The sequence below is a fragment of the Ixodes scapularis genome, unplaced genomic scaffold, assembly GCF_016920785.2.
Source record: "Ixodes scapularis isolate PalLabHiFi unplaced genomic scaffold, ASM1692078v2 PGA_scaffold5__190_contigs__length_132052651, whole genome shotgun sequence".
NCBI classification, from domain to species: Eukaryota; Metazoa; Arthropoda; class Arachnida; order Ixodida; family Ixodidae; genus Ixodes; species Ixodes scapularis.
Window position 1 is genome coordinate 88,378,598 of NW_024609880.1, and position 27,097 is coordinate 88,405,694.

The 27,097-nt window shown below is 48.0% G+C and overlaps 2 protein-coding genes across 4 annotated transcripts in view; one reads left to right on the forward strand and one right to left on the reverse strand.

The window, feature by feature from the left end:
* Positions 1–38: 38 nt before the first annotated feature.
* On the forward strand, positions 39–16,960 carry LOC8036271 (succinate--CoA ligase [ADP-forming] subunit beta, mitochondrial). Its single transcript, XM_029976091.4, has 11 exons — positions 39–161; positions 819–975; positions 2,834–2,933; positions 8,070–8,232; positions 8,870–9,040; positions 9,148–9,244; positions 10,014–10,175; positions 11,563–11,705; positions 13,264–13,384; positions 15,138–15,226; positions 16,592–16,960. The coding sequence occupies exons 1-11, from the start codon at positions 96–98 to the stop codon at positions 16,664–16,666; spliced, it is 1,344 nt and encodes a 447-aa protein (XP_029831951.1). The 5' UTR covers positions 39–95; the 3' UTR covers positions 16,667–16,960.
* Positions 14,768–27,097, reverse strand: part of LOC8036272 — a 29,695-nt gene continuing 17,365 nt past the window's right edge. For all 3 annotated transcript variants that reach the window (XM_042294091.1, XM_029976088.3, XM_042294090.1), the window contains exons 13-19: positions 26,637–26,767; positions 25,495–25,789; positions 22,037–22,153; positions 21,207–21,355; positions 20,396–20,545; positions 18,135–18,317; positions 14,768–15,379 (exon numbers count right to left, since the gene is read on the reverse strand). In XM_042294091.1, the coding sequence (XP_042150025.1) occupies positions 15,333–15,379; positions 18,135–18,317; positions 20,396–20,545; positions 21,207–21,355; positions 22,037–22,153; positions 25,495–25,789; positions 26,637–26,767 (1,072 nt within the window). In that variant the 3' untranslated portion in view covers positions 14,768–15,332. The remainder of the gene's footprint in view (positions 15,380–18,134; positions 18,318–20,395; positions 20,546–21,206; positions 21,356–22,036; positions 22,154–25,494; positions 25,790–26,636; positions 26,768–27,097) is intronic.

A 27,097-nucleotide genomic window follows, 5' to 3' on the forward strand; every position in this document is an offset into this window, starting at 1 on the left:
CTACATCGGCAAGTTAGTTTCGGTTTCGACTTCTTTTCGGTCTTTCGGGTTCGGGAAGTCGAGTCACCGAGTGGGCCAGTGGGCAACAGCCAACAATGGCGACCTTTCTGCGGAGGACGGTACGGTTCGCTGAGAAATTCGCCTTGCAGCGGCACTTGAAGGTGAGGACCGTTCATTTGCATCGCCCATACTCAATCTTCGAATCACTCTCCTTAGATTGCCATTCGCCGCGAGACTTTCAGTCTATGCCCGAGCCCGTAGACGACGGACACATTGTCAAGTAGCTTGTGCACGGAAAGGAAGGAGTACGTTACCATTTCTCCCTTTTTTCCGTTCTAATAAAAAAAGTTGCAAAGACCCTCATCGCTTTCAGTTTGACCGATTACTATTAGACAACGTCGGCAATTGCCCTTAGGACGCATCTGATCCTAGAGGAAGTAGCGTACGACATTCACAGATTCTCACGTTTTCGGTTTAAACCGGCTCCTGGGGTATCCCGTTGCATATGTGCCGGTTCAGTAGGTTGAATCAAAAATAACCGTCAACCTGGGGACGAAACATGCACCAAATTCGCAAGCCTGAATGTTTTTTTGTTTTTTTTTCGGTTTTAATGTTTTTGAGCTGGTGGTCTTTGCACTTTAGCTGTCCTTCAGAAAACCCGAATTTCGGGGCCCATTCATTATTTTGTTTTTATCTACCAAGGTCGCGCACGCACTCGGTATCGCTTGCTCTTTACATAACGATAGCTCGGAACGCTGCGAAGTCAAACCAGGCATCTCGACTACCTTTTTTTCATCCTTTTTGCCTGCCCGTTCAAGGTCAATCAAGATGTGCTGGGTGGCTGGCATCAGCGCAGAAACCTTAACCTGCACGAGAATGTCAGCATGCAGCTCCTTCAAGACAACGGAGTCAACGTGCCCAAGTTCGGGGTCGCATCCACGCCCGATGAGGCTGAGGAGATTGCCCAGCGGCTAGGTGGGTCCCAAGAAACGCCTGTCCACATCTGTCGCACCCCGCACAATTGACATTTGTGTCATTTTGAAACACACCCATGTTTATTCCTACTGCTGCCCTTTCACAATGACTTGCTGTCGCAGGTTGGCGACCGCTATAAGCGGTTACCGCCCTATGAGAACTCAATTTAACCTTGCGTGACCAACCGTGCATAGAGAGGAGACAAAGTGGGCACGTGTCTCACCACAGTCATCTGCCATTGTGTGCAAATGAAGTGTTCTGCGGTGCTGATGGTTTCTCAATGGAATGAGTTCATACCTTGGTTACATCAAGCTAAACGGATTATTTTATTAATCCTGAACATGAACTGAAAACAGTTGGAACCAATCCAATATCTGTCAACTCTTTGCAGTAGTGTCGATGTATCCATATGTCTTGAACCTGCTGCATTGTTCCTGCTGCACCAATTTCGCTCGCAGTTGGAAGTTCGATCTTCAGTTTGAAATGGAGGGCTTGGTTTTTTTGGCTCTTCAAGAAAAAGACAGTTTGAGATTGTAGAAGAAGCAAAGAGAGCATTTAAAAAAGCATTTCACAAAATACTGGGCATTGTGCTGTCAAGAAGACATTAAACTGGTTGAACCTTCAAGTCTCCCCGTATCAAGCTAAATTAGCTTTGATGGAACCAATATGGCTACTGTTGGAACTCTTTAATTGTGTCACGCTGTCCAGTGTCGCAGCATGCAAAGTTTTCAGTTCCCTTTTTTCAACAGGCTCGAAATCAGATAATGTGGGTAAGGATTTATTCTTAGTTTTTTTCATCGCTGGAACTTCTATTCTTGCATTCTGTTGTCATGTGTTCACAGGCTCTGCAAAACTTCATAATTTCAAATCCCCTCTAAATGTTTGAGCTGCATAATGTGACGGACTGAAACTGCTGCATCTTACTATCATCGCTAAAAGTTACCTGCAAGCAGAGATTGATATTTTTGTGTATCATAGCTTAATCATACAATCAGAGGAAACCCATACAGTGCAAAGGTCACCCCGTACAGTGCCAACAACCATTCATTTTCAGTGGTCCAGGTCGGTGTACAAATGTCACTTAAATTCTTGTTTTTTTTTTATGGTCAGTGCGTTATCCTCTTGAAATTTTTGTCATTTCAGTTAAGCCATCAGGGACACTCTCATGCAAAGTGGTGTCGCAAGAATGATAATAGCTTTCGACACCATCAGCGTTCATTCACCCCAATGAGATGCCTGATCATTTGCAGAGTCATTAATTTTAGACATACATTGGTGACCTTGATGGCAACACATTCTAGTACTAAGGAGAGAGGTCATAGAGGCCTTCCACATTTCGTGTCATGGGCGTTCATGTGTTAGTGAACCTTCGTTGGTGCTGTCAGCAAAAGAGATAGCCTTCCTGGGGGAAAGAATAGTCACGAAGTGAATGGGTAGAAATGTACATTACTAACATGCTTCACAGTTGGCGAGTGTGGTCCTTTGTTTCTGTGCAATCTTTTGAGATACTGCGTATTTTTTTTCTGTCTTTGCTTCCTTCATCAAAAATTCTTCAATTGCGAGTACGGCATTGTCCTGTCGTGTTTGTTCTTCTTCGTAGTCCGTGTTTTTTTAGCTGTTTTCCCATCATGTATAACATTCTAATACCTTTTTTTAGATGACAAACGGAAGCATGTAGAGGAACATCTATTCCTCTCTTTGCCTTAGAGCCAAGGCACTTGACGGAAGGTTTACTCTTTCTCATCTGGGTATGAGTGTGGTCCCTGTATATATCTACAGCAAGATGTCTTGGGTGTTTTTAAAGGGCAGGCAAGGAAAATGTGTAATACGTTGACCCTCTTTTGTTCATCTTCCTTAGGTGCCTCCGACGTTGTGATTAAGGCATTGGTCCTGGCTGGAGGTCGTGGCAAGGGCACCTTCGACAGTGGTCTCAAAGGCGGCGTTAAAATGGTCTTTTCGTGAGCGCATTTCTTCATTTGTTGCTTTTTAACATCTGGTGTCAAACACTGATGGCATTGACATTGTTTAGTAGAGATTATGAGCTAATAATTGGTCCATTCATGTACAGTCGAATCTCGTTAATTCGAACACGCTTAATTCAAACTTTCGGTTTATTCGAACTCGCGCTGTGGTCTGGACTACACTATATGTATTTCAATGGGCGAAAACGTCCGGTAATTCGAATGCTTAAACGCCCGCGCCGGTTAATAGTCCGATGTCACCAAGCGAACTGCGCAGGCGCGCGCATTCCGGAAGTGGTGCCGCCGCCATGCTACTTGTAGTCATCCCTTCCCAGCTACCGACGGCTGGGCGTACGTACATCACCATAGATTATCATTTGGCATGCCCCGGTATCAGCTTGATTCTCTTGTATGTTTTTACTGCATAAGATTGTGTTGTTTGTGATGTTTTACTTTCCTCAGCAAGTGCAGAAAAGCAGTGTTAGTCCTCTTATCGCTTTAAAATCGCTTTGTCGTCTGCTTCGTCGCCGTCTGCTTCTTCGTCTTCGTGAATGCTTGAGCCCACTGCCGTTCACGGGGTAATCCCCCCCACTGCGGCCGCGGAAAAAACAAAACAAAAAAACAACGGCACCGCTACTCGAGCATTCCGACTCCTCGGACGTCTCAATTACCTTGCAAACAAGTGAACATCTAGTGCAATAGCAAAGAACAAGAAAATTCGAGGGACCATCGGCTCGGTGTAGCACCACGGAACAGCATCAAATGTGATGAAAAACTGAGCTAGGTGGTGCTCAGTCTTGTGCATAACGTTTAATCAGCCATCAAGTAAGAGGAGCTAGACTTTCTCGGTCAGCGATAATTTTCTAAAAAAGTTGTTTTATTCTGGTTGACAGCCTGTGCGACAGAGTACAGATGAACAGCGGAAGAAGCCTGTACACAAAAAACTGATCTACAGAAAGGCCATGCCTGACGCGCTGTAATAATTAGCATCTATCAAAAATAAAGCAACCATGCCAGATACCTGAAAGCTCGGGGTGGAGATGATTTTTCGTGCACAGTTTCTATTCAGTTTTATTTTGTTTACGCAAGATCCGAACGCTAACAGTCGCCCGACATGGGAAGCTTCTTTCTGCGGTCTCGACTGGTGCTAGTGCAGAATGGATCAGTAACACCAGCCTAATAGACCACCACAAAATGGATGATGTTCGTTTGTTACAGTTTTGGTGGTAAGTACGCGTTGCACTTCTAAATCACATTATGTAATCTTTTCGCGTTGGTATGAAAACAAATAAAAAAATGAAGGCTGCTTCCGAAAAAAAGTTGTTTTATATCAAGTGGTGCATATCGGGAATCGCTGCTCTTTTTTAGCTATTGCCCTGATCTTTTCAAGCACAGTTGTGCTTGAAACATGTCGTCGCAATAGCACTTATAACCACCAAAATACACCGAGAAGTGTATTAAAAACGGCCTCCGCAAAGTAGTGCGGAGGTCCTATTTGAGATAGACCAACGAATAGGCCGGTACGGAGCAAATGTTCAGATTTCAGCTTACGAAACACTTCGGCCCGCTTGATGTCTCGTGCCCTGTAATCTTACATATTTTAGCTGACTTGCAATAGTTGGATGTAAATTATGAAGCAAATCGCGAAACAAATCGTAAAACGCTATTTTTTTTTTTCCGCTCTGTCCGGCTCTGTTGACCTTTCTTTGCCATGCTTCTTTCTTGCGGGAAGACATAATATCCGAGGCCTTTTGGCCTGGTGCTGTTATTATAGCTCCCATGTGAAGCCACCCATTGAAAACCATGAGTCAACACCCGGCTAAAAGTCTCGTGCTAACCAGGAAATTTCCAAACGCGCGTACAATGCGCGTCGACGCAGCCGGAAAACTGGGGAGAACTACAGATACCAGAATGCACCGCGGCAGCGGTGGCGTCGCGCAACACCTCGTGAGATCGGTCTATTCGAACATTCCGCGCCGCCGAGCATGCCTCCAGGAGCGGGCTAACTCACGCGGAGTGCGACAGTTCTGTTTCTTGCCTTGCACTCGCACATTGCTGTGGTTCGGCGTGTTTTCGGTGGGCGCGCGACTGACGTTATCTCGATTCCAAGCGTCGTGGCGAGCCGGGGCACGTACCGCCCACCAAAGGAGCTCAAGACGAAGGTAAAGATACTGCGAGAAGTTGACCAAGGCGCACTTTCCAAGACGGAAATAGCGAAGAAACAGAGCATCACGAAGAGCACTCGAAGCGCTGGACACCACCGCGCGCTACTTCTCTTGCCAGAAGAATGCGGATGCCGCGTTAGAGCTGGTCTCTAAGCTCCAAGCGATCTTTGTTGATTCACGACTGAGGAACCGCGCACAGGCACGCATTACGCATTACTTCCCTTTGTGATCGGTGAAAATAAATGTCCTGGAACTCAACACTCATGTGTTAGCTCAGTGCACATGCGCCGTCCAATGCAGCGCTGCATGTAAGTACTCCATTTAATGAGCTTTCGTTAATTCGAACTTCGTTGAATTCAAACAAATTTTTGGTCCCCCTCGAGTTTGAATTAACGAGATTCGACTGTAATTCTTTCTTTGATCTAGCGATCTCCACACACTCATCTATAGATGCTTCCTAGATGCCGCGCCATTTCGGTCACATTTTGTGATCTTTGGGAGCTGGCATGGCCTGCTAGAGTTGGCTTTGCAGTAATCCGTTTCCCCACCATGCTGTGGTGCATCGTGGAAGAAGTGCTGTCTGCAAGATGACTTTCCCGCCATATTTCGCTGTGTAGCTGAGAAACAATGATCCAAGGCACGCACTCTTTTTTGGCCCGGTGTGTGTTTCTGCACTCTGATAATTTGTGACATGCTTGGATGTTGATATGTTGAATCCGTGCCTGGGCAGAGGCTCGAGATACTTCACCAGCTTTTTTTAATTTCAAATGCTGTATTTTTTACACTAAAATAAAGATGTATCCCTCTAATAATTCCATCTGCCACCAGATGCGCATATAATTCACTTTTAAATCTTTAAATCAGAGGTGCTTCTGTGCACGGAAAAGCTCTGTCTGTTGCCCTCAAGTGGCTATTAGCCCCGAGAGCGAACACAAGCGTCGCTGCGGTCGCCGCGCCCTGATTGGGTGAGGTGTACCGTGACGTCAGGGCGAGTACCCCGCTCCGCGATCTCGCATCGGGTCGCTTCCCAGCGCCGGTTTCCTGGTTTGGCGTTGTGTGCCGCAAGCTCTTCGAGGACCCGGACTTCGTTTACCCGGTGTACAAGACGTTGAGTTAGGCCGATATTAACGTGCTTCCGTACATCTTATAAGCCTGCTTGTCCCTTTTACCTTTAAAATTGGGTTACAAATCCCGAAAACTATCGGCGGAGGCAATTACGCCGATGAACCTCCCCGTCTGTCCACACGACGCAAGGCAATCTTGAGAGGGGTCGGTGAAGCGGTGACGCAAGTGTTTCAGACGCTGGAATTCTGTTCCTTGCATGTTCATGATTTAGGACGATGTTACATCCCGCTTTCAAGGCATCTGAAGCGGCCTTTATATCATGGGCCTTTCGGTGGTCGGCAAATTAGCTCGCAACCCCGACTTTGCGCTGCCACTCTGCATGCGCTGGTTTGCAGATGTTTTAAAGGCCCTGCGTCTGATGATCTTTGAAGTGCTCATGAAACAGGGTTGTTTTACATAAATGTAGCTTCTTCCTGAATTAATTATATAGTTTATACGCTTATGCAGGCATATTTCTTAGAGGATTCACAATTACTGGAAATTAGTTTGTATGGTAGCAGCAAAAACGGCCGAATTTCCCCCAGTTGGCTCTATGATATGCAGTAAACTGCCCAAAATATGCACAGCAATAGTGCCGTAATTTGGGATGTTTATACTTTTTCCTGACATTCTTTATTCCAGCCTTTGGTATTCGGAAAATGCACCGTTTAGTCTGAATTGTCATTTCCATTTAAGAGTCACTGCCGCAGGTCCCCAAAAGCTTCCTCAGCCTCCAAACTCCCTGCAACTGGACTCTCTGACAACAGAGGAAAGCAGGAGTAAAAGCAAGCATTCGAACGTCTGTCCAGTGGTAGATGCAGCACTAGTAGCAGAAAATGTGGAACCTGTGAAGGGCGACAGTCTGCGTGAGAAAAGCTTCTGGTACTTTAGCTTCAGGACAATTGGATTTAAGTAAAATCTAAATTTTAGGGCTTAATGGACTAATAACGAGCTAGACACCCTAACTTATGTTTGTTATATATTACTTGAAAATTGATATAAACAAGTCCACAGATACCATCCGTGTAGTTCATTGAAATACTATCCGAATCCAGCAAAGGTCAAGTGCGAGCAATGTATATAATAAATGTTCCTTGTGTGTTTTTTTACTTTGCCCCTGCACTTGGGCTGTCTTACTTGTGATTCTCTCCCCATGGCCGAGACTGTATTTAGCACGTTGCTCGATCAGCATGCAGCTTTTCTGCTTCGGCGATCTTGTTTAAAGACAGAGATACAAAAAAAAAAAAATAGTATACATAACCTGCCAATTCATTTGGACCATCAGCAGCGTTCATTGTGCGAGATGTAAATCTGTAGTGATGCCCCTGCAATTGTGGCCATATTTCTTTATTTTCACATACCAGCTGTGGTTCATGCGTTGCCTGCCCTGTCAGCCATGCTTAAAATGCTCGTTGAAGTTTCACCTGTAGCTACAGGCAATACCTCAATAAAGGCGTATATAAAAATTTACACTTCCTACGAAAAGCACGCCAAAAAAAAAAATTAAATAGAAACGACCGCGCCGACAGCTAGCGTCGTCACAGCGTCCACAGGGCGAGCGGGACGAGTCGGGGAAAAATTCTCTCCTCGCCGTGACGTCACCGCGGTTCGCCGTTTGGGGGCGCCAGGCGAACTTCTCGGGGCTAATACCGCGTAGCGGCGCTTCCGTAATGCAGGTTATAATTTTTAGCAGTAGTGCCATTAACCTTCATGTTTAAAGTATTAGGCGCGGGCTAACTGTTGTCATTATGAACACAATCCAGGTGGTGCAAACTACTCCCCAATTTCAAGGGTTTAGCTGCATGCATGCACTCATCCAGTGTGAGCATGTAGGCACATTGCGGTCTCTTGTCTGCACCCATAGGCCAAGCGAGGCAAAGCAGATCTCGAGCCAGATGCTGGGGTACATGCTGCGCACCAAGCAGACGGGTGAGAAGGGAATCCGGGTGGACAAGGTCATGGTGACGGAGCGCCTCTACAACCGTCGGGAGTACTACTTTGCCCTCATGATGGAGCGGGAGTTCAACGTGAGTGGAGCATGCTCCCTTGTTGCACCGAACGCGTCTTTGACCCACATGTTTGGCACATACATCTCCATTTTGTGCTCTCGATGTCAGCCCGACGGGGTCTGGAGCCACCAAGTAGGCTACAAAGTAACGACACGTCCGCCATCTTGTTGCTTAAAATTAATGTTGCCAGCTTTCTGAGGTGCTTCATCCGAAATTGCAGAGAACAAGACAATCAAGAAATGTTGGAAAAACAGTCTGCAAAAGGGCAAAACGGTATCTCATGAGCTTCCCGACACCGTGTCTAAAGCTCGAGAAGTTGCTGTTTCGAATTGTAACTATTGTTGGTAGCACCCGCTCTGCACTGAACAACAAAATGGCTGCGCCCGCGAAAGAGTTGGGGAAGCTGGCGTTGCTACTCTTAAGCGTAGCTCATTTAGTGGCTTTGGTGACGTTGGAACTGCGCGACACCGTGGTCTGCCACAGTCCTCGTGGAGGCGTAGCTGTCGGGTCTAGCTTCCGGCGAAGTTTCGGGGTTCTTGAGTGCACGGTCGATTTTTACCCCACAAAGGACTCCAAAAATGTTTTCTTGGGCAAACCCAGCATTTGAAACGGCTCGCTGCAAACAAAGAAGCGCATTTCTTGCTCTCTTCCTCAGGGTCCCCTGATCGTGGCCTCGTCTCAAGGCGGCGTGAACATCGAGGAGGTTGCCAAGGAGAACCCAGATGCCATTCTTAAACTACCAATCAGCATCGACAGTGGGATCGACCGGGACGAGACCTCGAAGCTCGTGAAACAGCTCGGATTCCACCCCAGTGCCGTGGAAGGGGTGCGTGCTGCCCTTTGTTCAACCACCTTCCTTTTGAAGCGGTCTCTTGCGCAAGTTGCTCGTCCCAGAGGCTGGTGCGTAGAGTGAATGCTCATTTTTACGTGCAGGCAGTGACACTAATTGAGAACCTGTACAACGTGTTCCTCAAGTACGACGCGACGCTCTTGGAGATCAACCCTCTGGTGGAGGACAATCATGGGAAAGGTAGTCCTTCAGTCTCAACACGGGAGCTGCGAACCAGGGTTGCATTGCCTTCCATGGGAATCAACCACAGCCCACTGGCACATTCCTGACTCTTCGAAACTTCTTAAATGACTGATACTGTCACAAAAATGTTAGAGTTTAAAGGTAACGGACTATCAGACTTCCTTCAATATGTGGTGCGTCGGATACTATACTCCATGCCACTAGCTGCGTACAGCGCTTGCGAAGGCAATGCCAGACGAAGAGAGGAAGGGTGAGTACTGGGAAGGTGGGAGGGGAGAGGAGGGTATGGGAAAGCGAAGGGAGAGCACTAAGAATGTCAGAGAGGAGGTTTCTCTCCACCTCCCCAACCTTCCTTGTGCTTTCCCTTTCTCCCCTTGCCTGGCTTTGCCTTCGCCTGTACTGCACGCAACTAGTGATACGGAGAATAAATTGATACTCCCCCCCCCCCCCCCCTTTTTTTTCTTTCTTTTTCTTTGTAACAGTTAGGAGTAGGGACTAAGATAAGAGTTAATGTGCAGGCAAGCCGGCGGTGCATTATTAGTACTAAAAATGTGGAGAGTAGTTAGGACTGGGGACACTGTCCCTACTTGTTAATAAGGTGCGTACGAACACATGTAGGAGTACATAATCAAGGCCTCGTGACCCTGTTCTTCCCTGTAGGTGTTTCCTGTCCGTACTAGAGTCTGTCTTTTTTATGCTGCACATGGGCATTAGCCGGCTTCTGGCTTCCACATTATACGCTCCCCACTCGGCACCCTCGGTGCAGTGTACTGCCTGGACGCCAAGTGCCGCTTCGACGACAATGCGGACTTCCGGCAGAAGGACCTGTTCGCCCTGCGCGACTGGACCCAGCTGGACGAGAGGGAGAGGGAAGCGCACGACTGCAACCTCAACTACATTGCCTTGGACGGAGACATTGGCTGCCTCGGTGGGTGTCTCCCTCCACTCCAACCTGACCGCGTGTGCGGCAGTGCCGACTTGCTGGATCGCGTGATCAGTGGATGTGTGCGAATATTCGAAACTGCGAATAGTTCCCGAGTAGCGTTTGCTGTTTGATTAGATTCGCAGCGCTCTATTACTGTTTGAGGTATCCAAGGTTTTTGAACGTCCAAAAATGACGAACGAATCATGTCTTCATAATTCTCCCGTTTCTTGCGAATCATGTCTTCATAATTCTCCCGTTTCTTGCATCAAGCTTCACTGCTTCGCACCAGTGTTCTGGCGTGAAGCTTGCGTCGAGCTTCACCGCTATGCACCGGCGTCCTAGGAGAAACGGCCGATGCGTAAGAGCGTCTGGCTGGCTCGGTGGTCTCGGAAAACAGCGTGGGAAAAAGAAACTTAAAGCTACTATATATTTAAATAAATAAGGTAGCCATTGCTTTGCTTACCACAATACATTGTTTTACCTAACTCCTCTTATCAGGTCCTTCTTTTTTAAATCATACAAGTAGGGTATGCGAAATGTTTCTCATGTAATAAATCTCTTCCTTTTAATAAGCATTATTTCGAAAAAAAGAATTTCCAGCTGTGAGCTGGATTTGAAACGCAAAATATTTGTATTCAATTTGCGGTAAAATTGAATACAAACCTCTAGTAGTGATCAGCAAGATGAGCACAAACAATGCAATCCCCGAACAAACTGCCAATGCCAGTGCGATCCTTGTTAAAGAATTTTCCCCGATCTTAAAGGGCTTTTTGTAGAAGCTTGTTTTTGATGGCATATTGTTTGTGGAGCTTTATTCAAGACAGATGACTACTTCTAGATGGCAAGACGTTCTAGTAAACTCGCAGAAATAAAAACATGCGGGCACTATTTTCTCTTGGGGCGGTCATTCTCGAGTCTTAACACTTAAAAAAATTCGACCGATGAAACTAGTAAATTGTGTGGAGGTTCCGGACATTACTATTATTGCTCTTTTTAGGCACGTTGTGCATTATATATTTCTACAAAAACGTCAATTCTCTGGGTGTAGGAGAGGTAATGCAGCAATTATTGTGTGAAAACGCTGTCTGACAGCGCCTCCTGGTGTCTGCTCCAAGGTGTAGGAAAAGTAATGATCATGACTCTTTCTACACCTGTCATGATCATGATCATGGTGTCATAATCTTCGATTAGATTTTTAATAGGAAAACCGGCCTTCCACGTGTATAATTTCTGGTTTTTTAGGATGCTTAGAGCCCATAGATCGAGTTAATACCATAAATACTAAATAGACAATCTCGGAATCTACTTGAGTGCCTGTTTAATTTTAGGTCCTGTCCCGACGCAGTTTGTAGATACTTTGTCTGTGTCGGTTTGCTTACTGTGTGCCCAGTTAACGGAGCTGGTCTGGCCATGGCAACTATGGACATCATCAAGCTACACGGTGGTAGTCCGGCCAACTTCTTGGATGTTGGAGGCGGAGCCACGGCCCACCAGGTCACGGAGGCCTTTAGGCTGATCACGTCCGACCAGAAGGTGACGTGATCTTGCTTCGACATTCACCCCTACGGCGAAACCTCCTCTTTCGCTACAACCGTTTACATCTGCCTCTACAGTAAAACCCTTTTTTTAACAAACCCTTACATCAATGTTTGGCTGTACAGTAAAACCCTTTTGTAACAACCCCTCACATTGATCTTTACTGTAAAACACTTCTGTAATAACTCATTACGTTGATGTTCAGCTCTACAGTAGGACTGTCTTTTTTGTAAAAGCCCTTTACATTGACATTTGCCTGTACCGTAAAACCTTTTGGAACCACTCACCTTTACTACAAAAAACACTTCTGTAACTCATTATGTTAACCTCTACTGTAAAACCCTTCTGTAACAACTCCTTACGTTGATATTTGCCTCTACTGTAAAACTGTTTTGTAACCAACAGATTTGTTTTTGAACATGAGCAACTTTAAGTGAGCTAACATTTGTATAGATAAGCCCAATGCATAGCACTGCTGGATAGGTTGGGAAACAGTTTTAAGACTCTAGCAATGTTTTTCAACCTATTTGCAATATAGTAAATTTTTACCTGCCTTGTCCGTGTTTTGAATGACTGTCTTGAACAGTCATATTGTTTCACCAGCAAAAAGAGGCAGTGGTTTATTTGTGTTTCAGCATAGTATAGACGAGATAAGCAGGTGTTCTTGGCAATGCCTCGCCGATTATGCTTGTTTCTTTAGGGAGGGACTGCATGACCACCACAAAGGTCTTAAAAATTAGACCAAAGTAAGCAATGGAACAATTTTAAATTTTGAGGAATTTGCTATTTGTATTTTTTATATTCCTCTAGGCACAGGTGAGAAAAGCTCACCACCTTCCCTTGAAAAACTGCCATCCCACCACATAGTCATGAAGGTAAAAAACAAATTTGCCTGTCTGCAGCCACGTATGGTGGTTACAGGAACTACAGTGTTGCATCAGTGGTGCACACACGGAATTCAGCAAAACCTGTCCCCCTCCGCTGCTACACCGACCGTCAGCGAACAGTCATTTGTCTCCATTGCTTGCCGCAACCTTCCACGATGCTGTCTCTGAAAAGTTGACAGTTGCGGAGGGGGGCTCTGAAAACAGATCCCAACGGGAGACCAGGTGGTCCCCCCCCCCCCCCCCCCCCCCCCCAAAGTAACTGGAAAGCCGGCGCGAAAGTAGAGAAGCACCTTGACCTTAGATTTTATTTATTTTTGAAAAAATAAAAACTAGAGTGCACAAGAATTTTTTCTGCTCTTCGTTCTATAGGCGACGCAGATTTCCCAAAGTCTGGAAATTGTTGCACTGCTCCGGTTACTCTCTGCATTTGCCTTTTGTAAAACCCCGTTCTGGGGCAGTGTCGCGGCGTTTACGACTTGCTTGCATGCTCGTTTTTTTTTGGTTAAAAGTAAGCTGTTGTGTTTCGTTTGTGTTCAAAACAGAAATCAGCAGAAGTGGTTTTGTACGACGCTTCGCAGTCTGGCACGTTAGGAATGTGCATGCACAAGCATGCCGTTACGTTCACATGGCGGGTGCGAATGTGCGCTTCCCACGACTTTGACCGACAGGTGCAAGCCATCCTGGTGAACATCTTCGGCGGCATCATGCGATGCGACGTCATAGCAGAGGGAGTCATCCGTGCTGCCGAGACGCTTGATCTCAAAATACCAATCGTCGTCAGGCTCCAAGGTACGCTCTAACGGGCAGGACCGGTGCTTGTGTCTGCTCCAAGAGCCGAGCAAAATCTAGTGCTTGCGTGTGGGTCATGCCAGGACAGCGCGTGCTTAAAGTTAGCAACAATATAAGAATTCAGCATAAGCTCTACCTTCAATGTATGCTTGTTGCCCTCTGCCAGGCTGTTGGCTCCGCATGCACCGAGGTGTTTTACAGTGGAGCTGTTAAGGGCTAGTTTCCCCGTTTCGTGTCCATCACCAAATAAATGCCGACACAAAACTCTGGACAACTACCGCCATCAATGAGCGACGGCGGCAACCCGACAGGCGGCTTGCCAGTTGTCTGGTCGCCGCCGTCGCTCATAGATGGCGGCAACCTTTCCACTTTGGTTTTCACCAGAGTGGAAAGGCTGAATTTCTCTAAGCGTCGTCCTAGAAGTTGTCTTTGAGGTCGTCCTAGACGTTGTCCTCGAGGTCGTCCTAGACGTTTTTGAGTTTGTCCTCGAGGTCTTTCTAGAAGTCATCCTTGAAATTGTCCTGGACAATGTCCTTGAGGTCGTCCACGAAGTCATCCTTGAGGTCGTCCCACCATAGTACAGCTTCGCTGGTCTTCCTTCTTCACCAGAGTGGAAACGCTGACAGCTTTTTTAAAAGCAGAAAGCTTGTGCCGGAGCATCTCCCGAGTTTTCAACTGGTGACAAACTATTGGCGATCCGGCGACACCGACATGGCTAGAACAGGAAGCTGCGACAGCAGGTTCGCTCTCCAGCCTTTTTGAGCGAATCGGATATTTACGGCGCATCGCGGTCGAAAGACGAAGCAGTAATAGTAGGCTCGAAAACACGCAGTGAAAATTGCCAATAGGTAGTAGATACAGTGCATGAAGCTACAAACAAAAGTTGCATTGCTACAAGCTCCAGAAAGATGTTATTAGCGTTTGTTTCAGTTCGAGGAGAGACGGAATGTAGCAAGATAGAATGTAGGAAGTTTTGGTGCTGGCTATGAAAAGGTAGCATTCTTTTGGCTTCACCATTCAGCTGGACTGTTGGAAATGTTTACCCGTCAGCCAATGGTGTGTAAACGCAGAATTCAAAAGCCGGCTAAGTAACACCTCGGCAGATATTGTGCTACTTGGCCACGGCAAGAGATAAGAGAACATTATTGACTGGGAACGACATTTGTATTTGGTTCATCGCTCCTTCCTGCGATCACTAGTTTCGCAGTTCACAAAATCTAAAACTTGCACTTGTTATTTTCAATTTCATCCTTATTTTCTAGGGTTGTGCGAATAATGGTTTGAATTGAATAGCGCTGCATCATTCTTAGCCTTGACAATGCAAGGGAAATCCAAGATTGCTGGTTCTTTCAGCTATACATTAACAAGTCACACACATTCAAAATCAGAACAACCTTTTTTTTTTTCTTCAAACAAAGGTACAATGCAGTAAAGAAAAAAAACGAGAAGTAAAGTTGGGCAACGAACAAACTCTTCCGATGTGAGGGAGCGATGCAGTTTGATCCGGTCTTGGCAAAAAAAGTGCAGGAGCAGGTCGCGTGCCTTGACACAACCGACTGCACCTCAGTGATAGAGAAAAAAAAAAAGGGAAAAAGAAAAAAAAAGGAGGGCCTTTACTGCTCCGCACCTTGACAGTATGCATGTGCACGCGACACAATGCAAGGCAAGAAGAATCACATGAGGGCGACTGGGAGAAACCGAAGTGTCCGTGTGCATCATGTGACGAGATTTCCGTTGTTGCTTGCGTGAGCAGGGACGCAGGTGGACGAAGCCAAGGCCCTGATTGCCACCAGCAAGCTTAAGATCCTGGCCTGTGACAACTTGGACGAGGCCGCCAAGATGGCAAGTGGTGCTCCCTTTCTAGCTGTGCCAGATTCAATGTCCGGCTACAGTGCAATTTTTTTTTTTTTTTACTTCAACGGGCGTCTGGGAAGTTTCACAAGGTGTGTTAGGCGTTTCCAGGAGGCGGTGCTGCCGCTATCGACTGGGCCCCTCCTGCAAGAAGAAACGAGTGGGGACTGATTTTAGGAACCGGTTTCAATGCTTGGCTGGAAAAGAAATTACAGGGATATAAAGGACAGGCTTTCTGCCTGACCTGTTCCAGCCCAGTTGTGAAACATAATGTCGCTGTACCGTTAAAAACACAGTGCAATTACAAATTGGCTTATTGCAATATCGTGGGGATGATCGCATTAGTAGCTGCCAGGACCAGTTCTGCAGGCTACTACACAAGGAGTAGCACCAGTACTAACATATGCACTTTTCGTTTCTCTTGCCCAGTGTCCGAGACTGAGCAGACATGTATAGAATAAATTGGGAAGGAAAAAATGAAACGTTTTTTTCTCGAGGAGGAGGAGAGGGTACGATCCTCCTCATCCTCCTCCCACTGAATTTGTTCATGGGCACTAACTCATAACGTCATTTTCCCTGCTAAATTTAGCAGGGAAACTGAATTGGTGTTGAGGTCACACGACGTCGATTTCTGCTTAATTTAGTTTGAAAATTTCCCCACTAAATATAGTGGGGAAATTTTCAAGCTAAATTTACCGGAGAAGCTTAACCCGCTAAATTTATTGGGAAAATTTCGCGCTAAATGTAGCGGAAAAACGTCCCATAATGAAACGCACGCGACACCGCCACTCAACCCGGAAATAAGCGCCTAAGAGCTGCGCTTTAAAAAAAAAAAAATTCAGGGAACGTCAGCTATTAGCAATAAATACTTCTATTGTTTCTCATTGTGCTTACTCACTTCTACAGCGTTAGCCGAAACAAGAGGTAGGGTCTAGTTGGAATTTTCGTTTGTGTGCTATGCCGCACTAGGATTTCATCTAACTATACTTCGTATCACCCTACGATGGACTAAAGGCAAAAGCTACGAACCACCAGATCAAATCACGGGCCACTTAGAAATTGCCTGGTATTTCGCTTCTATGAACGTTACTGAGTGACTCATCAATTTTACATTGCAAAGAAAGCCACGAGATACAGGCTCTTTGCAGTGTCGAAGCTATAGAAATGATGCAGCGCATTTTGATAAGGAGCATTATTCGTCCATCCTTAATCAATGTTAAGCATGTCATAGTTTAGCGTGGAGCGTGATTGTACCTGGCAGCCCGTAGCTTTGGCCTTTAGTCGAACATAGGATGAGAAAGTATAGCTTTCAAAGAAGTGCAAATGTCGATGGGTGTTTTGCTCTCCACTGCGCAGGTGGTGCGTCTCTCGACCATCGTCGGATTGGCCCGCTCGGCAGCCGTGGACGTCAAGTTTGAGCTGCCTCTTTAGCGTCATTCTAACCTAGCCACAGTGGAAGGGGAGGCTACCCCCCAGCACTATTGTTCAGTGCCACTTAAATTATTATTGACCTCTAATAGATGCCCCCATTGGCGAGGTTGAGTGGACTGGCAGCCAACCCCTCCCTTTGCTGCCACCCGTTTTAAAAATATAAGTTACAGATTTGAGATGCTTCCGACCACTCCCGCTCCTTGTTCAATATTGCAGAAGCAGCCTCCGATACATTAGGCTATGGAATGTCACACTGTTGTTGGCCACCCTGAATAAAATGTAAATATGCCACTAGTCTCGTGTAGTACATCTTGTGCCCTGTCGATATGCACGGAGGCTGTGTCTTTCTGCCTCCAGTAATTTTGATTGGGGTGAACCCTTTTACTAAGTTGATGGTGACTACGTTACTAAGTCGATGGTGACTACGGCAACCCTGGTTGTGATGACCTAGCCCCACTACTGCAGTGAACACCAACTTTTGTGTACCAACCCAAGGACACTTTCTTGGCGATCTGCATAATTTTCACCAATGATTGCACGTTCACAAACAATATTTTCTTCACTCGAGGCAACTCTTCGGCATAATGGTAGAAATTTGCCAAGTGGAGTGGGGCTCCAAGTCATGGAAGCTATTATTGCTTGGGAACTCTTACTCTCCACAAGTGTACAAAGGCAGCTACGAAACATACTTCCGACATAATCCGAAATCTCCTTCAAGGTTTATTGAGCAGGTGATGCATCCAACAATGCTAACCCTCCAAATAACACCACAGAAAAAAAAAAAAAAAATTTCAGCATGCAAACTATGCTTTACTATTCTTTCTGTGCATTATCTACACGAGTCATGGGGCACAAAAGCCCATTGCCAAACGAGGCACACCAAGCAAGCAAAATGGGCCGCCCTTCCACACAAATGACAGAGTAGGCCGGTCAAACATGCACGCCAAACAAGCCAACAGCAGCCAGTACAAGCCATTCTCAAATGCATGCCTATCTACATGTCCTCAAGACAATGCCCCCAGGGTAACGCGGTACTAATACTAGACACGAGTGCCCCGTCGGCGTTCGGCTGGGACTCTCGTACGATCAGCAAGAACACTAGTCCGTATCATCTACGCAGGGCTCGTGTCCCACCTGTGCTCATAGAAACAACATGGCCTTGTTACCTATCATCGGTGACTGGTCAAGGATTCAGTTGCGCGTCCAAAGCGACCTTTCTGCCCTCAAAGACTCGCACGCACAGCCAAAGCCCAGCAGAAGACACCGGGCGCATTTTGGAGGCAAAGCGTTTAACGAATCTGACTGTCACCGCCTACGGGGGTGGGGGCATTGCTTCACACCCAATGGAGCAAAGACGAGCGCGGTCAACCGCCGAAACGGTCGTAACAGCATCCCGAGTAGCAGCAGCGGCGGAAGCCCCTGAAGAGGACGGAGAGCAGGCAAGCGAGCAACAAGGGCAGGCCCCCACCCTTGCGACGAGCAGACGGGCTCTTCCTCGCATCCGTCTGGCACCGTTGCATGCTGTCCGCTTCTGGCCGGGCAATGGCGGCCGCGGAGGAGCCATCGTCGGGCGACCTCGGGCACTGGTCTGGAGAGACGCAGCGGCCCTTGATGCCGCCTGCCCCGCCCGCAGGGAAGCCGGACAAGGACCCTGCGAGAATGCGACGAATGGTCGGGAGTTGGTTTGTTGGCTCGACTGACTTGTTTTAAGCTTCCATGGTAGAATCTCCCAAGATGGAATTTGTGTGTGTGTGTGGGGGGGGGGGGGGGATCCCTCCAAGGTCAGAAAGGGTGAAATGAAAACGGCACAAAAAAGACGAGGGACAAGTAAAAAAAACATACACCAGGTGCTGACTTGCAACCGAGTTGAATGGGAAAACACAAAAACACAAACATTGGTGTACTACACCGATGTCACTTCCCAGCCACTTCACAATGACTTAGATATAGTACAAGTTGCCATCCTGCAATGCAACTGATGATGAACTGATGCATGTGCCCTCCCACCATTGGTTGCATTGTACAAAAGCGAGACAGCATATCTAAGTAAGTGATGTAATTGGCTCATAACGTTGTGGAATAGTTTCCTTTTGCAGGTTTGTGCGATTTCCTATTAAACACAGTTGTAAGTCGGTGCCGAGTGTGTACGTCTCTTCAACTCGTCCCTCGTCTTTCCTGAGCCATTTTCATTTTGCTACGCTTTACCAACTAGGCCAAGTTTACACTTTTCTACAGTGATGGAGAGGCTGCTCGTTATTTCCGCAGTTGGTTTAACGAGCTTGTGGCGTAAACCAAACATGTTTTGTGGCAAATACTTCCTTGCTCCTCCGTTCTGCGACACATGTCGCAAGTCTGAATTCGAACGTGCTTTTTAACTCCAAACAGGGCGCACTGTCAACAATTTTCTTATTTCTTGAATTCTTGAGGCCCGTTCACACTCTTGCGACCGAGTACGACTGAGAGAGACGAGATCTCTTACAACTTCTTAAATGTTTTTAGAATGAGGAATCATACTGACATTGTGGCGCCATCTATGCGGTGACCCTGGAACTGCATTTCACAAGAGCGAAGGTTTTGCGGGATTTTCGAGGTCAAATGTGCGTAATACCCATAGAAAGGCTCGTTTATAACATTGTCAAAAGTTTTTCGAGCCAAGAAAGAAAGAATAATTCTCGAGAAATAAAAAATATGCCGGACCACCGAGTTTACACTGCTTCCCAATAGATGGCGCCAGTGTGTTTTCTGGTTTAACAAGTTTTAAAGGGGCGATGCAACAATTTTTGTACTTTGCGCAAATACCACTTAGAACGGATCCCTGACGTTAATGACCTATGAAACACGCGTTCGTTTTTCACCCTACGCAATAGAAGTCCCAGAAAAAAATTTAAAAAAAACGAGCAGCGTTCACCCCCTCAACTCGCAGTCAGAACAAGCGGCCACGTGATCTGGAGCCGATTATATGCCGCCAATGTAGATCACAGCCACGCGCTGGTGTTGGCAAAGCACAGGACATGCGGTGAATTCCAGAGATTGTTATGGCTCGGTTATTGTCGTCGTTGCAGCGATTGGACACGGGCCACTACCCGAATGCTTCTCGAGCTAGTAATTATCACGAGCCCAAATCGAGTGCCCACGCAATGCTCGGGTCCAATCTATGAACAGCATTCAAATATCGTCATATGGGTGTACTGCGATCCCCACGTTACGTCATGAAATTTTGCAAAGGAGAGATTGAATGAAAAATGATCGCTTTTGTCTTTGAAATTACGCCGCAACAAAGGAGTTTCTTGGCCAGTGGCATTGCGTACGAGTATCCTTGACTCCCACTAGTGCCAGTAAGCTCGTGTATAGTGAAAAACATTCCAACTGAATATCGTTGCACAGCTCCTTTAAGGAACCCAGGTTTAAGAGGTCGCAAGCAGTCGCAAGAGTGTGAACGGGCCTTTAGATCACGACGATCAGATTAAAGCTAGAAATATAGAAATTGGGAAACGTCGCGAGGGCACGTTCAGCAAACGCTTGGCAACAACGCCACGAAAACCGGATCCGTCCACAATATCGGTTTGGCAAAACTGCAAGATTTAGAGCCTCGAGATGGAACGCTGACAGTGTGGCTATGGTCAACGTGCACCCAGAGATGAGCGCGAGGATTAGGCCGGAGTGAAAGCAATTGCCCCGTCCCAAAAACCTCCTTATTCCAAAGAGTAAGCAACACTGAGCAGCACCCACCTGTACCCCTCCGCTGGTAGAACAGGATGTACGCGTTGGCGTGGTCCTCTTGGCGTGGCGCCTGCTTGCAGGCTGCCTCGTCGTTGTAGTGGTACCACTCCCCGGACGACCAGTGGCGCGTGTACGCCGTGTAGTGGCCACAGTTCACCCCTGCCGAAGATGTGGAAAGCGCCCCAGTCAGCAAGGCTAGCTAGAGTGCTAAGCTCCGTTACACTCTATGCCGACAATGCGGTAGCCTGCCGGACCAATCAACTGCCTCCCTTTCGTCGGCCCAGCGCCTCCTGCGGCAAAATTGAATGTACGACTGGTCCAATGGGCAAGTAGCTTCCACCGCACCGTCAGCTTGGGGGTAAACAAAGGGTCCAACGTGCCATTTTTCTGCGGGCGTCGTCGGGAAACGCCGTGGGAACGCTGGTGAAGAAACCAGACAGTCTGTGGGCGTGGCAAATAGTGAAAGAGCTCGGCCGAACTTTTGTTGAGTCGAACGAGAGCATAGGTGAGGTTGTGCCAAACTGATCCGTTCAAAATTAAACATCCGAGCAAAAGGATATGCGTTTGAGATCTCCTCGTCGTTTTGCAGTGCCAAATGTCAGCCTTGGTTTTAAAGAAGACATGAGGCTGACTATGCAATCACAGTTTGCAGAGATTAACAATGTCACACACTACCGTGCTGTGTGGGGGTCAACCCATAACACTCGTGAATATTTCACATCTAAAACTGTGCTTTAGCATCCAGCCCTCTTGCACATGGACAACCAGGGGCCATTGTTCCAAACATGACATTGCCCCTTAAAGTGGAGGAGTGGCCCACCTCCGAAGTGGCAGATGTAGGCGTGCAGGTCGTAGAGACAGGATCCCCCGGGGCAGGGCCCCGATACAAAGGGCCCCAGGTCCAGGCCCTCCAGGGGAAACTCCACACGGTCGTCCACCTTGCTGCCAGAGTACTCGTGAAACACAAACCTGCAACGTGGGAAACGTCAGGATTTTCGGAGTTTTGTGTCTCCGTCCCTTTTTTGTCCCCTCGCTCCAGGGTTGCCAGGTCTATCCTCAACCAGAAAGCCTGCCTACTTGCTTTAAAGTGAACAGTCAAGGGTGTTAAGAGTTGACTGGAGTCGTGCTACAAGCATCCGCGTCGCCGGTACGCCGTGCGACCGAGTTGAAGCATGTGCGCATTGAAGAAGGCATATGCTGAAGTAGCACCCGTTGGCAGGCTATGTTTGTAAAATCTGGTTAGACCAAGGATCCTGGACTCTCCCCCAGTCGCCCAAATTCCACGGCAATCACAGATTTCTCGTTTTGACCGTCAATTCTAATGGGATTCCCAAGCATTTAGTACCATACTTCGATTCACTTTAGGTGCCAGCAAAGCTGAAGCTACAAGCAAGTTTCCCCGAACAGTGCTTGCACTGCACAAGCACACGCACGCTTGGCAGACGTGGAAAGCCCGGAGCTCGCTCTTGTGGCTTCTGCTACCCTCACTTAAAGCGAAACTAAGTTCAGCTACCCTCTTTAGATGTGCCCTGTCCATTTGAAAGCACAGCCCCACCCACGGGTCAACCAACGGGGACTCCTCGTAACCACCGGCCAACAAAACCTGACCGGCATGGCCACCCTAGTGGCACAAAAAATGGGGAGACTTGCCTCTTCAGGTAGACCATGAGGGTGTCGGGGGAGCGCCAGACGGAGAGCGTTTTGCGAGCCCTCTTGTTTCCGCAGCACGTCGGGCAAAACCAGGGGTTCTGCTCGTCCAGCGTCTCGCTGCGAGGGACAGAGGGATTGATTGATTGATTGGGGTTTCATGGCACAAGGGCTGCTAAGGCCAAAATGCGCCAAGAGCGGGAACAGAGTGAGACAGGGCAGTGCTCAGTACAAGTGGCTGCAATTGTTCACAAAACTAAGAGAAATATGGCTAACACCTCTGAATCGGGAACAGGCTAGCCCCTGCCTAGCATGTGCATTGAATTTCGAAAGCTAATGTACGCAGTCAAACTCTGTTGTAATGAAGTCGACGGGAGTCTGAAGCATTTCTGGAATGGAGCGGAGTAAACTGCACATGCAATTAGTGCATTGGCGGTCCCCAGAAAAGGAAAGAGAGCGAGATAAGGTAGGCACGTTAGTTTTGCCGAGATCCGTGGAGGCTGTTTGTCAACTTAAAGGAGCTGTGCAACGATTTTAACGTTGAAAGAATTGGCATTTTCTGCTTTTGATATTGTTCACTGTGTCACAAATGGCAGAAAACACACCTCCTTTCATCGCAATGTTGCGATTCCGCCGCGTAATAGCGAGGCAAAACTTGGAATATTTCCCGACCTGCAGCCACGAGCGGCGGCCATGAGAAACAAGCGGCGTGACGTCACTTGGGTCGTTGTAAGAAAGATAGCAAGTTGTGCGAATACCTGCTCGATAAAAGGTAACTCTTTTTACAAATCTTGTCGTTCCAACGTATATATAAATGCGTCAACACCCTGGTATCATCGACAACTTTTATTATACGGAGTTTTAGTGGCGCCATCTATCCTAGGTCCACAAAACCGCGAACAGCCGCCAAAAGCCGGATGGGGAGGGGAACAGCGCCGGACGGGCAAGGACGGGTGGTCACGCAGTCGGCAGCGGATGAGTTCTCGCTGCTCGCTGATGGCTCTAAAGAGAGAACTTTTCCGGAACTCCGCGCCTACTCTAGTGACGTCACTGTGCACGTGACCCGGAAGACGATGCACGAGTTGAGAGGCGGCAAAAACCTGGATCTTTTTCATTTTTTTAAGTAAAAACTAGGGTATCCAGGCAAAATCTGTTTTCTGTAGTTCACTGCAGAAGTTCACTGCATCAACTTCCACAATTATTTAAGCAAAGCCCTGAAATTGTTGCACAGCTCCTTTAAGTTCTTTATACAGTGCTTGACATGTGTGTGCATTCGCAAAATAAAGCTAGAAAAGACTTAGTATTGACCTTGCCAGTGGTATTTTGCTTCTTTGCATTTATCCAAGCCTGGCCAGTAATTTGGCCATACCGGGACCACTAATGTCTGCGGCTATGCTCTGCAGTTTCAAGGCGGTGAAACGCAAATCAACCTGACAAACTATTCTCTAGAATGTTTATAAGAAATCTACTGTAAAAACTTTCAGCCTTTCCACTCTGGTGAAGAAGGAAGACCAGCGAAGCTGACTATAATGGGACGACCTGAAGCACGACTTCTTGGATGACCTCAAGGACGAAGTCTAGGATGACCTCAGGGACAAAGTCTAGGATGACCTCTCAGGGACAAAGTCTAGGATGACCTCAGGGACAAAGTCTAGGATGACCTCAGGGACAACTTCTACGACGACCTCAAGGACAACGTCTACGACGACCTCAAGGATGACTTCTATGACAACCTCAAGAACGACTTCTATGACAACCTCAAGAACGACTTCTATGACAACCCCAAGAACGACCTCTCGGACAACCTCAAGGATGACGTCGAGGACGACCTCGAGGACGACGTCTAGAGAAATTCAGCCTTTCCACTCTGGTGAAAACCAGGGTGGAGAGGCTGGAAACGTTGCCGCCATCTATGAGCGAGGCCGGCAAGCCGGTTGTCTGGTTGCCGCCGTCGCTCATAGATGGCGGTAGCTGTCCAGAGTTTTGTGTCGACATTTCTTTGCGGGGGACACAATCCTCGGGAAACTAGCCCTTAACAGCTCGGCTGTAAATAATACAGGCAGGCATAAATCTGTGCACAGAGAAATCCACAAGCAGACATATCAAAGGCAACTTTAGGAAGAATATATAGACGCTTTACACACGCGCCAAATTACAGCCGCCATTGCTGACCTTCTTTTGTCTTTCCCAGATGCCGAGCCACTAAAGCGGGCGTTGACAAGCCTCCAGAAAGGCCAATGCTGTGGAGAAGGACACTGTAGAAACTAAAATGGCAATACCTTCCCCGTTATGGTAACGATGAAGTGAAGTAAATGTAATAAGAGGAAACAAGAACTGAAGGTCGGTTATGGTGGCGCCCATGCACAACTGCTGCAAAGCGTCTATAAACTTGGCTGAGTTGGTGATGCACATCGAAAACAAAACCGCGCAAAAAATACGAGGGAACAGGCGAAACAATGCGGAGGGCAAGTTTGTCTGCTTCTTTGCAGGGGTTGCGACACTGATCTCTATGTCTATTTGCTGGATCGCGTTTGACCAGCTCCGCCTACGGACAGGAACGCGGCCATGGTCGGCCATCTTTATGGTAGAGTTATATCATCTCTAGCCATCATAGTAATATGGCGGACAGCGCAATGGCGGCAGGCTGCCATAAAATAGCCATGGATCTAGTACTCTGTATCGTGGGTGATATTTTGTGCTTGATTGAAGTTGTTCGACGAAGCAGATTCTTGAAACCCGGCGTGAACGGTAGCCTCATCTTTGAGGACCTGGCGAAAGCTCTACGAAAGCGCAGCACCAGGTGTAAAGCAGCGCCGCTCGCATCGAGAGCAGACTCCGTACCGGCGTTTGCTTTTGATGCGTGCTGTGCTGCTTTTCCCCGGTGCTGCGATTTCGTGAAACTTTCACCGGGTCCTCAAAGATCGGGCTACCATTCACGCTGGGTTTCAAAAACATGTTTCGTCAAACAATTTCACTCAAGCACGAAATATCACCCACGCTACTATTTTGATGGCAGCCGGCCACACAACTGCTATAACGCTGTCTGCCATGGATGGATGATAGTGGCTGCAGCAGCTGTACCTTGGCTAGAGGTAATATAACTCTACTAAAAAGATGGTCGCCAGTGGCCGCATTCGCGGAGCGGGCAAACGCGATCCAGCAATTGTCATAGAGATCAGTGGGTTGCGATAATGTTGGAACGCCGAGCTCTTATTGGCTTGTTGAAAAAAAATAGTGGGTGCACGTGAAGGCATCTAACATTGAGGTCTACTCACTATCCTTTCAATCAAAGCCAATCAGAACTCAGCATCAATCCGACGTCACCGCAACTCCTGTGCTAGAAGCAGACAACTTTCTCTCCGCATCAATGCGCGGTGCCCGGTGTGTCCATTTTTCTTCGCCTCAAAGCCCCACGGCTGCCACGAGGAGTAAAGGGCTCGGTGCCGTTGTCTCTCCCTCACCTCTCACTGAACGCCCTGAGGCAGTCGTAGAGGGTGAGTGCCCCCCCGCTCCCAGAGGGCCTCAGCTTCCCCATGGAGGAGTGGTCCACGACAGGCAGGGAGGGGCCGCCATGCTCCGCCTCCGGTCCCGCCTCCAGGGGCGGGGCTTCGTCGGGAGGTCGGCGCAGCGCCAGGCAGTCTCCCGGCTGCAGGCACACCTCCCCTGCACGCGCCACCTCGCACCCGGGGCAACGGCCCGGACACCGCGAACACCGGCGCCCTGATGAGTCCACTAGGCACAGCCAGTAGCACGCACCTGTCGGGGAGCGCATGAAATGAAGGAGGGATCGAGGAACCTTGGCAACCACTTGTCGCGAGAAGTTCCAGAGCAGCGGCCAATGTCTCGGGGCTGCGTCCACGCTATACCAACATACAACAGTACGAGGCTGTTCTTTTCAAGTTTGTTTCAGAAGACAGATCAAACTTGGCTTTTCCGAGTCCTTGGATGTATATGATTTCTTCGATAGATAACTATAGTCGGCGACAGGTTAAAAGTTCAGTAGATGCTCTATCTCCAGCTTGAATTTTCTTTCTGCCAATGATAACACTTTGTCGTCTGCACAGCCAAAGTGCAGAGGAGGGCAATGAGTGCATGCCGGAGGTGGAGCTTCGGCCAAATTCATAGCCCGACGGCGACTTTAATTTTGCGCGATTCTGAGGGAATACAACACTGCCCAGAAGACAAGCCCGTGATGTGCTTCTCTCCTACTTCATCGACAGTAGATCCACGACCTGCCCCACGCGGCAAGCACGCCGAAACTCGACAAGGATGTGTGACAACGCGGCAGACGCTCTCGCCACGCACTCATTGCAAGACACCGCGTGATGTGCTTGCAAGATAGCCAGCGCCGAGTGGATCAGTTAGTGATGACGTCGGAAGAGAAAAGGCGCAGGCACTGTCTTCTAGGTAATATCCGACACAATCCCTCCAATCTTGCACTTCGACAATCAGATGCCCAACCCTCCAACATAACGCAGCTCGAATTTAAGGTTCCCGTCGTTCGCACGCTCCACCATCATTAGACACACAAACCCTCTCCTTCACCCCAGATTGGGCCCCGGGAAAGTTCAGAGGTTGACTCGAAGGCCGCTCCGTCACGCACCTGGGGGCAGGTGGGCGCCGGCCGCCGCGTACAGGTCTCCGGCTTGGCTGTGGCAGGCCACCCTAAGCAGTGCGGGGAGCCTCCAGGGGGCGCTGCCCTCTTGGCAGAACAGCAGGGCAACCGTCACGGGCCTGGAACCCAACGGTGACGGCGTTGACCGTAAGGAGCGAGCGAGGCAACCAGGAATCGGGATTCTGCAACGACCCCTCGCAGTCTTTCGTGCTTTTTTTTTTTTTTTTTTTCCAGACGTGGCAACATTATTTATTGCCACTTCGGGACGATTTTTAATGCACGGGTGGAACGGGGTGGTAAACACGCCAGTCAGAGGCGAGTTTCAAGCACCGTAGCATCGTACCGAATGCCTCGCCCGTTCGAGATCGAAATTATGCGCTCGCGCAGCAACACTTGCGGTGCAGGAGGGTGGGTGGGAGCTTTAGCCATTGCGTGCCCATTCTACCAAA

Coding starts and splice junctions, on each gene's coding strand:
- LOC8036271 (XM_029976091.4), top strand. CDS start 96: ATGGCGACCTTTCTGCGGAGGACGGTACGGTTCGCTGAGAAATTCGCC. Junction 976..2,833: donor GGAGATTGCCCAGCGGCTAG/GTGGGTCCCAAG, acceptor CATCTTCCTTAG/GTGCCTCCGACGTTGTGATT. Junction 13,385..15,137: donor AATCGTCGTCAGGCTCCAAG/GTACGCTCTAAC, acceptor TTGCGTGAGCAG/GGACGCAGGTGGACGAAGCC.